Source organism: Gymnodraco acuticeps, unplaced genomic scaffold, assembly GCF_902827175.1.
Source record: "Gymnodraco acuticeps unplaced genomic scaffold, fGymAcu1.1, whole genome shotgun sequence".
Classification (NCBI taxonomy): domain Eukaryota; kingdom Metazoa; phylum Chordata; class Actinopteri; order Perciformes; family Bathydraconidae; genus Gymnodraco; species Gymnodraco acuticeps.
The window spans coordinates 5,955,770-5,970,745 of NW_022992250.1; the positions used below are offsets into that span (position 1 = coordinate 5,955,770).

Here is a 14,976-nt window from a genome sequence, read left to right on the forward strand (position 1 = left end):
CACATACAAACTAAAGGCAGAGATGGAATGGGTGTAGTAGTGGGGCCAATAGTTTATCTGTGACCAGGGAGGGTTGCCTACGCTGAAGATGTAGCAATTGTGTAGGATTTAGAAGGAATTTTAATGGCATAGTTTAATTAATACACATTATTGTTTTCTCATTAGTCTTTTCTCGCCTGAAACAAAGAATAGTCATGTTAGTACGCTTATAATAAGCCCAGCATAGAGAGCAGATCCTCTTCACAAAGTCTGACATGTTGCACAGCTGTGTTGTTCTACAGTAGCCTAGAATGGTCAAACCAAACACTGATTTCAAAAAAGGGCTTTGATATTTTTAGTGTTACCTTTAGTGCCACTATAGTCCTCTGACAGGCTTGTAAAAGGTTGCAATTTGCAAAGTTACCACTAGATGCCACTAAATCCTTCACATTGCTCCTTTAAATGACTTAAGGTTGTGGTCCTTACAAGAGCAATTACATTAAAAGAAACTGGCATGTGAGTTGGTAAATAAACTTGACAATTGATGATGAGATGACAGAACAAATATAAAATAATAATTGAGAAAGCTTTTCAGTATCACTTTTGGTTGATTAATGTAATGATGATAGTGAGGAGATATTGAGTCATTCACTTTTAATTCAAAGAAGGATGAAACTCATTCACATGCATCAGCCGGTGTAACTGGTCTCCTAGCAAACGTCCCATTCTAGAATTTTCCCACAGTTGTCTTGGCGACCGTGCTCAGAATGTTAATGTCTCTCTGCAGCGCTGCCATGGCAACGGCAGAGCTCCATTCAGAAAGCTCAAAGTGTGAAGAGAAATAAATAACAACAAACAAAATACTGAAGGCTTGTTTGTTTCAGGACTGTCATGTCTTGTGTAGTAGTCTCCAAAATATAAAAGAGGCGCCAGAAATCCTGCTGCTGCTATTTGTAATACACCTCCTGCTCTGCTCACTTTCAAGGTTGATAGAGAGAGCGTGGACCAGTCTGAATACAGGAAGTTACATCATGAACAGGCAGAGAAGCTGCCCTCTTCTGGATTTGTCAGGTAATAACTAAGTGTGTGGATGTGCATGTGTGTGTGTGAAAGGAGAGCCTACATGCTCTCTCACAGCTTCCTCTCCACACATGAAGGGCAGACACACACATGCACTAACACACATTTTGTGTAACGGGTTTTGCAGCAAGGACAGGGGAGCCTCCCGCTGGATAGGAGATACTCTGAGACTCAGTTCTTTTGTTTCAGGATGGACAGAAAATGACAGGCTGGCTGTCTCTCCCTCTCTCTGCACTGGCAGGTAGGCCCACAGATTTCTTAATATTATGTCACAAATATCCTTCTGTTGTTTGAGTTGCATCCATTTTATTTCTGCTGCATCTCATGAGCTTAAATAAGGTGGAACGCTTTCATAAAAGCATTCAGGATATAAAAAGTGAGTCTGTTGCATACATCTAATAGCCTGCTGTTATGAGTTATTATAAAGCCAAACAATAGTATTTCCAACCCTTTTTTACTCTAAAATTAGGTTCATTGCTCCCCTTCATCTTTTCCCCAGGATTGCCATGTATCGACAACATTCCAGAGTTCATCTGATGAGATTTCACCCCTGAGCTTTTACAATTCTTTCCTCTGTAAGTTGACACCGCTGCACTTTATAATACTCCTGTCATCAGCTGTTGTCTAAGGCTCTTAGCTGCTCACATTCACACATGCCACACACATGTGACAGTGGCAGAGCCTTTTGCAGTTAATACTTTGCAGCTTGATTCAAGATTACACATGGATTTAAGGTTTAACAAGTAAATTAACTTCACCCATAAAATGACCATTTCTATATAAATAACTCAAAACTAACTTTTTGTTTAGTTTTGTGAAAAGCAAAGTCTCATTTATTCAGTTGTTTGTTAACTACTTCCCAAACGCATTTTTTGCAGAAAACCTTTACTACTTTAAACACTTTTACACTAGTCTAGGAGCACTTCCTGTTAAAAACCTTACTAAAATAGCAAGGTTTTTATTCATCATTTAAGCCCTTTTGTATTTGTTTATCTTGGAGACTTATAAGAACAACAGGGGTGAGTTATTGATATACTGTACATGTTATTAGAGTTTCCTTAAAAGCTTGTTGTTACTGAACCAACTTTAACACTGTCGTCTTTTGTCATTCAAGTCACCTTCACATTTGCTGTTCGATGCAGATAAGCATCATGGGAAACATAATCCAGTGCTGTCAAACACTATCAAACTACTTCAAGTTTAAGGATGCGTCGGCCCAAGGTGAGGCGGAGAGATCCCCTCTGCTTTCCAGCGACGACAGTGAATGTGAATCTCAGAGCCTGCCAGAGGACTTGGAGGACGATCTGTTATCCATTATCTCCACCGGCATCACAAACCCAGCTCTAGAACCAGAGCACTTCCTGTTTCCTGACATCATCCTAAGCAGCAACCTGGGAGGGGATGTGACTCTGGTGGAGCCGATGGTGTGTCTGCTGGTGTCTGAGGAGGAAGAGGGAGTGAGGACGCTTGAGCTAGGAGATGAAGCACAAGAGTGGAGAAACAGGTGGAGAAACAGGGAGTTTTCTGAGGTTGAGACACAGACCGAAGTGGAGACACATATCGGTATGGGGGTGCAGACCCAGACTGAGTCACAGGAGGAGGTTCAGGCACTAACAGAAATACTTGTGTGTAATGCTGAGACTGTGGAGAGAGAAATAACAAGGGGGAAGCTCGTGGAACATGAAATATTAAAACAGGTGGATGTGCTCTTGGAGGCACAAACATCACAAGGGAGACACACCAATGTTTTTACTATAATGGCGTCAGAGAAACAAGAGAGAAGGATGGATTTTGGAACCTGGTCTGACATGACAGAGGAAGACAAAATGCCTTTCAGTGATATAGGCATGCAAGGTGAACAGGAAGAACTGAAAGAGACTATCATCCATGAGGAACTGACTTCCACTTTAACGAAACATACATTTCAAACTGAACAAAACACCAAGCAAATAGAGCAGCTAAGCGCTGATGAAGAAAATGTCTTTAAGTTGCGAAAGGATGCTGTTGCTCTTCAGGAAATGTCAAACTTTGCACTGACAGAGCCGTCACAGGAGAATGTTAGTGACACAGAACAAAATATCGAACCAAATGACACTTTAGTGACTGAACACAACAACTGTATGGATGACAACATTGAGTCACAGAAAGACCTTCAGACAACAAAACGCAGCATGAAAAGTGTTGAAATTGTGGACATTGTTGACCCTGCTGAGTGTTGTGTAGACCCGACACAACAGAGCAATCGGGATGATGAACAGATGGACCAGGCCACTGTGATGTTGGATCATAATGAAGATGCAAAGGACAGTAATGTTTTCCTAACAGACACAAACCACACAGATCAGTCTGATTTAAATGCAGATTATATTCAATGTCAGGACCCAGAAAAGAGGGAAGAGGAGGATGACAACAAGACAGCTCTGCCACAGGTGGAGGAGGAAGAGACTGGGATAAAGCAAACCTTGTTTTTAGTTGACCAGCTGTTTCTGGCAGCACCACATGTCAAAGGTGCGTGATTTTATTTGAATGTGTTTCTCTTTGCTAGAATATTTTTTGACAACTGTGATACTCAAACATGTCTCTGAGGCTGCTACTTGCATCTTGTTCAGCGGATAATCACTATAAGAAGGATTGTTTTCCTCAGAATGAAAGTTTACTAGAAATAAATGGCAGAATATTCAGAATTCAGAATATTTACATTTTAATTTTAAAAAGAGAATTTTTGAATGGACATTTTAAAAAGGGATAGAAACTATATATTTGTGTATATATGTTTTAATTTGCTGTTTCTATTCAATCTTTTGCATTTCAATAAGGTAATTTACATTTTAGGAATACAAGTAATAATAGTTCATTTTCCATTTTCCCTTTTCAGTTCAAAGTGAACTACCAAATAAGCAACCAGTTTTCATCTTCACACCTTTTGTTGTTGTATCTGCTGTTGCAGCACCTCCATGTCAGACTGAAGAAAGCCATGAGGATGATGGTCAACAGCAGGCTGATGCTGATGAAAGAAAAGTCAGCATCAGTGATGTAGTTGATGTCCAGGAGCCAGACTTTACCGTCAGGATTCAGCCTCCTGCTTCAGAAAGCTTTGAGCTCCAGGTTCCTGTTTACCTCACCGTTATTTTCTCAAAGATACTTCAATGTATCCTCATGTCTTTCTGAATCACTAAAATCCAATTCTCCTCAGGTGTCAGGCCAGATGGTTGTGGCGGAGCTGCATCAGGTGCTGATGGAGCACGAGGTCACCTGCCACCTCACAAGCTTCTCCCTCCAGCTGGGAGGCACCGCGCTCGACAGCCAATCCGAGCTACGCTCCATACAGGGGATCCAGGACGGAGCGCTGTTCAAGGTGGTGGAGGGTAACTGCCTCAACTTTGAAATTATTTTTCTTCTTTAATTGTTTTTTTTATGGTAACAAGTTTGTTGTTAATTTCAAAATGCAACATTGTCTACAGCTGACCGAACACCTCACCTAGAGGCCCTTTTTAGTCCAACGTAGGACCTCTTACAAAAACTGTGATTAACGTCTTTACAGGTGTCAGACCGATGCTCTCTCTTTATGTCTCATCTGCACAGGCTCAGACCATCAGACCGTTCCAACATCATCCATTAAGGTTTAAAACATCATTTGTGAAACGACACAGCAATTATTTTTCTTTTATAAACTTCACCAGCAACTATCTCAATCTACACTTTACATCACTATAAATGTTCCATTCACTTCCAGCAGCATTTTGTGAAAACACCTTTTGCAAATAATGTGTACTGTTAATTTGCCATGGCTGTGAGATATGGAATAACATAGCCTAATGAAATAGATACATTAGAAATGACTATCTGTAAAATCATCTGTGAAATGAAGAAATGATGCTCACCATAATGGATTGCATGCCACTGAATGTTTATGAATTGCACATTATCACAGATTTGAATGAAATCCACTTTTTCCTCCTGAATTGTTTTTATCTGCTGATTTATTGTGGTATCATTAGTACAACAGTAACAAAAACATGTTTTATCATCTTCCAATTGTACCAAAAACGATATAAGCATATTTTATGATCTTGTTGCAGATTCTTACACTGTGCGTGACGCTCGTCTTCATCTCAGACATGTTCGTGATCTTCTGAAGAGCCTCGACCCTGCAGATGCATACAACGGAGTCAACTGCAGCTCACTCTCTTACCTCACTCTTTACACCAGAGGCAAGGGTACTATTCCTCTCTTATAACCTCCTTGCTTCAGGTATTGTCTCAGCATTCCTGTCACTAATCATTCAACCTTTTTCACCTCCATGCTCACCCCTTCAGACAGTGACAGTGTGGGGACCAGGCGAGCTTCTGAAAAGGAGTCTGTTGACTGCAGCCCTCCAGAATACCTCCTCCCTGGATGTAAGGAACGACCACTTACCCCTCTGCAGCCGCTCAGAGATGACTGGAAGGTGAGAGATCAGATGTGTAATAGAATAGAATATATCTTTATTGTCATCACACATCAGTGCAACGAAATTCAGTTGGCATCTCTCAATGCAATACATAACATAAATAAGAACACATCCATAAAAACAGTGATAAAGCAGAGATAGTAGCAATAATAATCAGGGTCATCATATGCACTTTACCAGAATGTTAAAATATATAAAGCTACAATGTTTAAATATAAATAGTTACTAAAAAAATATCAGTTGATACTTAATAAATATACAAATAAATAACATGGTATTTTAGGCTGCAGTCTTTGATGGGAAGTAGTGTGTTTGTATGTGTGCATGTTATAGTGCGTTTAGTGGTTGGACAGGGATGGGAGTGATGGAGGCCACAGCTCTGGGAAAGAAGCTGTTCTTCAGTCTGTTGGTGCGTGCTTTTATTGACCTGAACCGTCTGCCGGATGGCAGCGGTTCGAACAGTGAGTGGCCGGGGTGTGTGATGTCTCTGATGATACTGCTGGCTTTCTTCTGCAGTCGACTTTTGTAGATGTTATCAAGGTTGGGCAGCTCAGTCCCAACGATGCGCTGAGCAGCCTTCACCACCCGTAATTGATTGTGTGTTCAGTTAAAGCAACAGTGGGACTTTATGAAAGTATCTTTACAGCCATTACAGTGCCTGCGGGTTCTGACCATGAGCAGCTGGAACCCTCCTCCAGGAAACAGAAAGATGCATGGGGACTTGATGTACCTCAATGTCGTGACTATGGAAGACAAAGAACTCAACATTACATCATCTACACGTGGTTTCTACCTCAACCAGTGAGTGTTACATTTTCAAATATTTTACATTTGCTGAGCTATTAAATTGGAAACGTTTTAGCCATGATAGCTGTCGATGGTAGGCCAGTCCACCACTAACAACTGTCTCAAGAACTGTTAGATGGATATCAATGACATTTGATATAGACAGTCATGGTGTGCAAAACATTTGGGATCCCCTGACTTCCTTAGGTCGAAGTTTTTTCACTTACCCTGAGTACAATCTTTTGATAGGGTTGGCTCAAAAATATTTAGTAGATACAGTCATAGGTAACAAAAAGTGTGTCTAATCTTGCAAAATACTGAATAAATAACCATGACATTTGGGAAAACATCACTTTCCCTCAAAGGCTGAATTGTAATCACTTGAAAACCTTTTCTTGTACATCTGCTATAACATGAAAGACAAAAGACGAAAACATAACATCCTGGGCCGAAGTAGATATAATAGTGACAGAATAAACCTACCTGGATTAAACTTGAGCTTTGACTCCTTTAGGTCAACTGCGTTCAACTTCAACCCTAAACCTGCAGTTCCCAAAATCCTTTGCCACTCTCTAGTCGAGCTGCTGAGTCAAGTAAGCCCTGCTTTCAGGAAAACCTTCAGTGCCCTGCAGAAGAAGAGGTGAGCTAACTGTTTGTAATCAGGCTCAAATGAAAACAATATTTTGATTGAAATAAAGTTATGTCAGAGTTGAAATGAGGCTTGGTAACTCTTGAAATGTTTCTGTTACTTTCTGTTAACCAGAGTCCAGCGACACCCGTATGAGCGGATTGCAGCACCTTTCCAGGTGTTCACCTGGATCGCCCGTTATGGAGATCACACCCTGGATTGTGTCAGAGCAGAGGAGACTCACACCAGTCACATGGGCCAGGACGAGATCACAGCTGGGCAGGTTGCAAATATAAAATAGAAGAAAAATGGCAACATTTAGAAATGCAGAGAAATGTAACACTGCAGAAAAGATGCATTTGTTTACTTACAAAGGTTTTATGATGCATCTGAGGCTAACTGATATGACGTTGAAGCTGATGTGTTGTGTGTTATCATCGCAGAGTCGAGACTGGAATGAGGAGCTGCAGAGATGCAGGGAACTCCCCAGGAACTCTCTTCAAGAGCGCCTGCAGAGAGAGAGGAGCTTATTCAAGGTGACACCACAGATTATTTTAAAGGGACACTTCACCCCAAAATCAAAAATGCATATTTCTCCCTATTTCTCCTGATTTTTTCTCTGAGTAAATATGGAAACAGTAGAATAGCAAAATATGTTATACATCATCCCTGAGTACTCCTTCCTGTTACAACTCCAGGATCAGATTATGTTGGTCTTTATTAAAATCGAGGGAGAGCAACTGAGTTAACCAAGATTTGAATCCCTCCATCCAGGCGAACAGTGATTTTGTGGCCGCTGCAACACGGGGAGCTGTAGCAGTTATCGACGGTAATGTCATGCCATTAAACCCCGGGGAGGTGCCTCATATGCAGATGTTCATCTGGAACAACCTGTTCTTCAGCCTCGGGTTCGACATATCCGAGCACTACCTCCCACTAGGGGGCAACACTGCTGCTCATGCTGCTGCCGTCTGTGACCTGAGGGGGGCGCAGGTACATTGTTACCACCTGCATGAGCTGTGAGATGTTTGGGATGCATTAACTGTACCTTCTTTCACGTTTTAAAGTATATGTGATGCAGAAGAGACACTTTCAATAGCCCTGTAAGGATTTTATTATGTGGATTTAAAAAATCAGTTGCATGGACACATTTCCTTCCTCTATTTTCAATATTTGTAATTACATTCCCCTCATGTTCTACTATCAAATTAAATATGTATGTTGCTCTGCTCCAGGCTTATGCATCTGTAGACATAGAGGGGCTTCACACACTGGGAACAGCTGTGGTGGATTATCGTGGCATCCGTGTTATCGCTCAATCCATCGTACCTGGGATACTGGAGAAAAACCAGGACCAGGAGAGTGTAGTCTATGGCTCCAATGACTACGGGAAAACTGTTTTTACACACCCCAGGTAACACACTCAGAAAACACTATACATTTTGAAGGTATTAAAAGCATGTTTAAGTAAATGTTCAAACGTGCAACCTTCCATTTATAAACATTTCACCAGGTTTCTGGAGCTTCTGGATAAAACCAGTAAACCTCTGAGAATCCAGCGTCACCAGGTGCTCGACCACAACAACAGCCCTGTGGAGCTATGTTCTGGCATCGAGACCAAAGGCATTCTGGGTAATGATGGAAGACCCTACATCTTGGACCTTCTCCGGACCTTTCCCCCTGACCTTAACTTCCAGTTATCACAGACAGAGGAGAGGGGAGAGGTGCCCGAGGAGTGTCAGAGCTTTGGTTATCCTCGGAGGCATCATCACAGCCTGGCCAGCCTGAGACCAGAGCTGATAGAAGCCTTCGTCCAGCACAGGTGAGGAGGATGTTAAATAATTTGCAGAGAGCCCAACATGTTACACTTAAACCAGTAATCTATCTACCCTCATATCTTGTGCTTTCTGTTGCAGGTATGAACTTTATCTCAAGATGGTGTCCCAGGGCCTCGTTCAGCGGAAAGAGGAAGATAAAGCCTCGGAGCAGAGTGAAGAGTTGGTCTGTGAGCCGAGAACTGGAGATACAAGCAGAGCCAGTGCTGAGATGGGTGAATAAGTGCAGACAAATGAAGTGAAATGTGACAAACTTTGAATAGACCAGAACAAATCTAAAGACAAATCAGGCTGAGAAATAGGGAGGAAAGGTACAGAATTAGCCAATCAAAGGGTGTACTGTACAGTAATACGTTTGGGAAAACAATCTCATCAGTTGTAATTGTCCTGGAGATTTTTTATTACAATGCATGATTTACATCAGCAGAAAGAGTTTGACAAGTTGAAATACTCAGTTTGGTTCTAACCCATTTAAAGACTTAATTGGCCTTAAATCCCAGTGGTAGAATTGTATAATAAATGACTGTAAAAGTTGTGTTTTACCTGAGTGTATTATTTGTCTTCTCCTTTTGACTTTTACCCCACCAAGTGTAGTTACTTTGCACTGATAGACTTTCAAAATGTACAAATATTCACATTTGACTAATTGAGGCCAGGGAAAGTGGTGAGGATTGTTTGATTTTGTGTCAATTAATCATGTTTTTATTTTTGTAGAACACCAGACAAGGACTGGGATTATGAAAGCTTGTGAGGCTGTCGGATCAGTGAGTGACTCCTGCTTTGACATCCGCTTCAACCCTGATGTTTGCTCCCCAGGTATTGAACACAATTGTGCTGCATACACAGGGACATATACTGTATATATAACGTTTAAAACACTCATATTCAACTGTGTGTCTTTGCTGCAGGTGTTCGTTTCTCCCCTGAGTGTGTTCAGGAGGTGCAGAGGCAGAGACGGTTGTTATGGGACGCCGCTGCTTTTCTACTGTCCAATCAGATTCCAGCAGTGGTGAGTGGAGCAAATATTTTCAATCATGTGCATATATCTATAACTCTACTGCTGGTGTGTGTGTGTGTGTGTGTGTGTGTGTGTGTGTGTGTGTGTGTGTGTGTGTGTGTGTGTGTGTGTGTGTGTGTGTGTGTGTGTGTGTGTGTGTGTGTGTGTGTGTGTGTGTGTGTGTGTGTGTGTGTGTGTGTGTGTGTGTGTGTGTGTGTGTGTGTGTGTGTGTGTGTGTGTGTGTGTGTGTGTGTGTGTGTGTGTGTGTGTGTGTGTGTGTGTGTGTGTGTGTGTGTGTGTGGTAGCTGAAGGACTGTTTAGACCACACAGCAGTGCCGATGGATGGATCGACCCTGACCTCCGTGCTGCACCAGCGGGGGGTGAACGTGCGCTACCTGGGCACCCTGCTGAGGGAGCTGGACAGGGGGGAGGAGAGAGGGAGACTCAGCCACATCCAGGTAAAACTCTTAAGATTTCCATTACATCAATTCCGACTCATTCCTTCCCAGGTAAAGAATTGGGTGATGTCTTTATAAATCTGGCCTGACGGCACTATCCTGACCTTTTACACACCTGACTGACACCAATAGAACATTTTGAAAGACGAGGAAATTAAGCTACAGAAAGATACCTGTGAACCACTAAGTTGCAATCAGATTGTTATCCAACAATAACGACAAAGAGTTATCACATGAATGTGTTTCTTGGTATTATAAAATAAAAGCATGATATGTTTTATAGAATAATGAAAAAAAACTAAGAAAAATAAAGTATGAAGGAACTTGGGATGCTGAAATATTTCTCATCACATAACTAGTTAACTGTTTCCTCACAGAGAATTTCTATCAGTGAAGTCATCATCAGAAGTGCAAAACACATCTTCAGGACCTATCTACAGGTGAAGTGCTCAAATAATGTAAACAAGTGAAATATTGCATTTTACAATCCAGCACACGTTTTATAATACCAACATATCTCATTTTCTCCCAGGATGTAGAACCTGCTACTTTCTCCGCTGCTGTCAGTCACTTCCTAAACTGCCTCCTGAGCTCCTCCTCCAGTTTCCCCGACTCCTGCTCAGATGAGCTGCTCTCTCGCCGCAGGAGCCGGCGGAGGAGGAGCCACGGGAGTCGAGTTGCCATGTTGAAAGAAAGCGTTTGGGCCAGACTGACCCCCAGCGAGCTGTGGGGCCGGATCAGGACCGAGGCTGCAGATTATTACCACCACTCATTAGACAGGTGTGTGTTATTGTGCATGTGTGTGTCTGTGGGTGAATACGTGCAACATGACTTTACATCCATCTTCTCTGTGTCCAGTGAAAGTATGGATGACGTCATAGAAAAACACGGCCTTCAGAGGATCTCCCTACTGAGAGAAATGGCCATCAAGACAGGAATCCAGGTCAGACATTTATCATTCTTCTCTACAAAATACAATATGAATTCTGTCAATTTCAAAGATGTATTAGGCAATGCTTTTTGCCGTAATCACACCTTTTGTTTAATTAAAAATCTAATCTACAACTTCAATCGTTGAGAAATAAGTATCAAAGAGTGAAAGTTCCATTCTGTATCAAATCTAGGCTCGCTAATAATGGTGGGTAGTGGTTGAAACCCCACCACTATATTCACTTCTTCCAGAAGCTAAAATGAGAGTTTTGCCACACTTCTATCTTGTAGTTCACAGAAAAAAATATCTGCTAATTGTGTATGCTTGAGGCAAAGGATTTACACTGATGGCTGATAATCTGAGGGCCAATAATCTGTGGTTGCAGAAATCAAACAATTACTTTACAGTTATAGCTCAAGCATTACCTTTGGGCAGCCGCAATGCAAAGATATCTAGAGCAGCTTCAAATGCAGATGTTTCCCCCTTCTCTGCATCTATAGGTGCAGCTGAGGGAGTATGTGTTTGAGGCGCGACACAAGCCGGTGTTTGGTGAGGAAGATGTTGTTAACATGTTCCCTGTAGTCAAACATATCAAACCTACAGCATCGGACGCCACAAGGCTTGTGCAACATGCACAGGTAGCAGTACAGCAGGGTAAGAGACACAGACACAATATTTACATCATAAACAGCATGTATATGTTTATATTAAGGGCAGCATGGTGGCCTTGCATGAGTAGTAGTATTATCACAATGTTCATGATGATTATTTAAGAAGTAAAGTTAACAATACATTTAAGTTATGTAACCCTTTAGAAGACTGAGTTAATTTGGAGTTTTTTTAGTATTTTAAAAGTTATGTTTAGGACAACAACTTCTCATTTAGGAATTAGGAAAGAATAATTAAATTAAACTTAGTAACTACTTAAAAAGTAACTTCCTCATACACATTTTTTGTACATTCAAGGCTCATCAGTATTTTACATTTGTTCTTAGGGCTTCTCAACGAGGGCTGTGAATTGATCAGCCAGGCCCTGACTCTGTTCAGCAGCGTATGTGGGGTCCTGCATGAGGACGTGTGCATGTGCCTGCGTCTCCTGGGACGAATCTGCTACATCCTGGGGGAATATGCAGATGTAAATATGCGTTGCAGTTCATTTATACCATTACCTTTCACCTAGACTAGTGACATATTTTTGGGGTTTTACCAACAAATATTTCGGAGCCTTTCAGAAAGTAATGTTTACCTTAAATGTCTCACAGGCCCTCAGCCACCAGGAAAAGGTTGCCATTACTAGTGAGAGAATACAAGGTATAGACCATCCTCAGACCGTACAAGACTATGTGAGTTTCTTTACATTTACGTTTATACACAAACATATTGCTGGACCATAGGTTGTTGGTTTCTAACTTTACTCTATTAAAGTAACTTTTCACTTTTACCTATCTGGTATTTAGATTTTTCTGGCCCTGTACTGCTTTGCTGGAGGCCAGCTTTCGATCTCCCTGCAGCTGCTGTATCGTGCTCGGTACCTCACCCTGCTCATGTGCGGAGAAGACCATCCACAGGTCTCCATGCTGGATGTAAGTGTGACCTCACATGCAAAATGTTGCTGACAAAATCTATTTGGATGTTATCTATTACAAGGTGGTTTAAAGCCAGTGCTTTGGGGTGAATCTAAGGATTTTGTTGGATAGGTAAATCATAATTGTCATCCAAGATAAAGTTTTAACAACACCTACTGAAATCCTAATATGTGAATTTGCAAGAAATTAGGTATGAACAAATAAAGATTGTTTTCTCGCACTGATGATATTCAAACAAATATTAAGAGTATATGTAGTTTTCAATCAGGCAGGCCTCTTAACCCTTTTACCCCAAGCTCTCTCTCTCCCAAGGTACACTGCTATTGAAGAGGTACAAACAAAGACAGACAACTGAACAAAAAGTATATCAAAGAAAAAAATAGTACCTATGGGAGAGACTTGAAATGATTAAAGTGTTGGATCAGGACCCCACGCAGAATGTGGAAATCATTTTTACACAATAGAACTTCAGGTAGATAAGATAACTCAAACTCAAAGCATCGCAACAACACAAACCTGCAGGGTCTTGATATCCTGGAATTGCAGCAACCTGTCCAAAATATTTGGCAGTGCTTCTTTTAATGTCTGTTAATGTCCTTTTTGTGCTTCACTACATTAGAGTATGCTGGGTCTAGTACTTCATGGACTGATGGAGCATGAGCTTTCATTCAAGTTCCTACAGAATGCCTTACATTTAACCTCAAAATACCATGGTGCCATGTCCCTGAAGCATGCACAAAGGTAAGACACCCGTCATGTTCATGATATTCTTACACATATATTCAGAAGCAGACAGAAAGACAGCAAACATAGATTGCAATTCAGTTTTTAGCAAACGTGTTTCATTCCCTTATTGCCTCTCCCTGTGTATCTTCTGTGCAGTCATCATCTTCTTGCCACTGTGTTCGAGAGTAAAGGAGATTTTCGATCATCTCTGCAACACGAAAAAGAGGCTTATTTAATATATAGGAGCCAGGTGTGCTTTAAAACTTTAAAATACAATGTTTGGTGTTGTCATATTTATTTTGTATGCTCTTAATTTTAACTGAGAGACTACATCTAAAGGTTGGGGAGAACCATGACAGCACGAAGGAAAGCTCGGACTACCTGAAGACGCTCACTCAGCAGGCTGTGGTCTTACAGAAAGCCATCAACCATATATACAGTAACACGCCTAGTGCCTGTATTCAACCTCCAAAGGTTTGTACATGAACACGTGTATGCAAGCAAGAAAGTGGCCCCTGCTCAAGTGCATTTCAACCGAATGAACTTTGTCTCATCTGTGTTTCTCTCCAGTTTGCCACACCAAGTCTTTCCTCAATCCTTCAGCAGCTCAACCTGACATGTGGAATCATTCTCATTCCCCTCAGGTAAGCACTCAAACAGGCCAAGATAATGAATAATAAAATGACTGCTAATGTTGTTTGTAATGCTCATCTCTTTAACTGTATCTGTCCATCTAGTGCGAAAGAAGTTGCAGACCTGAGGACTGAACTGAAAGAAAGGGCAAAGATTAAAGTGGAAGATCTGGAAAAAAATACGTAAGAACTGCAGACAATAATATTAAAATATGGACCAAAGGGACATTTACAATATAACACGTGTAGTCAGTCAGACTCTTGAAAACGACTGCAGACTATGAGCAAACAAATGAAAGCCTGGAAATTGCTCCTGTTTTCTAGTAGGTATAAACTTACCAAAACCAAACTACAATGAACTCTGCAGGCTGTAACTCTGATGGAAAATATGTGTAACTCTCCTTGGTGGGAAATAAATGAACTAACCCTACACTCAATAACATGTAATTACAGTATGTTTAGGCCCACTTCTGCTGATGACAAGATATTATAACAGTGTACTAAAATATTTTTTAAATGATATGCTCTTATCTTGCAGTACTATGTGTGTTTTCCCACTTGTTCCATGAATACTTCTCAGAATATTTCAAAAAAATAATCTCTATGATTGTTTTGGATTTTTATTATATGTCCATTACCTGTTATCCCTGTTTTGTCACTAATATCCAAGTTATTGTATGAAAAAAAAATAAACATCTGAGCCTCTTATGTCTTTGGGTTTTGTTCATTTGAGATATTACACCATTTAACTGCTATTCCAATGGTTGTACAACTTACATGAAAAAACGTGTGCACATAAAGGAACTTGACTCCATCTTTTATTGCCGTCAAGTTGAACAGAAATTTCACATCTAATAAAAACAAGGACAAAAACTACCGCTGAATGAG

General features: G+C 41.0%; 1 protein-coding gene across 7 annotated transcripts; it reads left to right on the forward strand.

The window, feature by feature from the left end:
- The first annotated feature begins 937 nt into the window (after window positions 1-937).
- Window positions 938-14,796, forward strand: LOC117540071 (clustered mitochondria protein homolog). 7 transcript variants are annotated; one of them, XM_034206503.1, is made up of 31 exons: window positions 964-1,050; window positions 1,187-1,300; window positions 1,559-1,634; window positions 2,174-3,567; window positions 4,007-4,164; window positions 4,253-4,424; window positions 5,139-5,276; window positions 5,376-5,506; window positions 6,156-6,310; window positions 6,810-6,935; window positions 7,059-7,206; window positions 7,367-7,459; window positions 7,698-7,916; window positions 8,159-8,337; window positions 8,437-8,745; window positions 8,840-8,973; window positions 9,473-9,574; window positions 9,667-9,767; window positions 10,061-10,213; window positions 10,591-10,653; window positions 10,746-10,993; window positions 11,072-11,156; window positions 11,645-11,798; window positions 12,140-12,279; window positions 12,407-12,487; window positions 12,602-12,727; window positions 13,350-13,471; window positions 13,613-13,706; window positions 13,796-13,930; window positions 14,027-14,100; window positions 14,194-14,796. In XM_034206503.1, exons 4-31 carry the CDS (start codon window positions 2,196-2,198, stop codon window positions 14,273-14,275), a joined length of 5,094 nt encoding a protein of 1,697 aa, XP_034062394.1. In that variant the 5' UTR covers window positions 964-1,050; window positions 1,187-1,300; window positions 1,559-1,634; window positions 2,174-2,195; the 3' UTR covers window positions 14,276-14,796. The 7 variants fall into 7 exon arrangements, with proteins under 7 accessions (XP_034062391.1, XP_034062394.1, XP_034062395.1 ...); XM_034206504.1 differs by having other exon boundaries at window positions 969-1,050; window positions 1,249-1,300; XM_034206500.1 differs by lacking the exon at window positions 1,559-1,634 and having other exon boundaries at window positions 938-1,050; window positions 1,249-1,300.
- The last annotated feature ends 180 nt before the right edge of the window (window positions 14,797-14,976 follow it).

Excerpts from the sequence above, each read along its gene's own strand:
- LOC117540071 (XM_034206498.1), top strand. The coding sequence starts at position 1,131 with ATGAAGGGCAGACACACACATGCACTAACACACATTTTGTGTAACGGG. Across the intron at positions 4,425-5,138 it reads GCTGTTCAAGGTGGTGGAGG|ATTCTTACACTGTGCGTGAC; the intron begins GTAACTGCCTCA and ends ATCTTGTTGCAG. Across the intron at positions 13,931-14,026 it reads CCTGTATTCAACCTCCAAAG|TTTGCCACACCAAGTCTTTC; the intron begins GTTTGTACATGA and ends GTTTCTCTCCAG.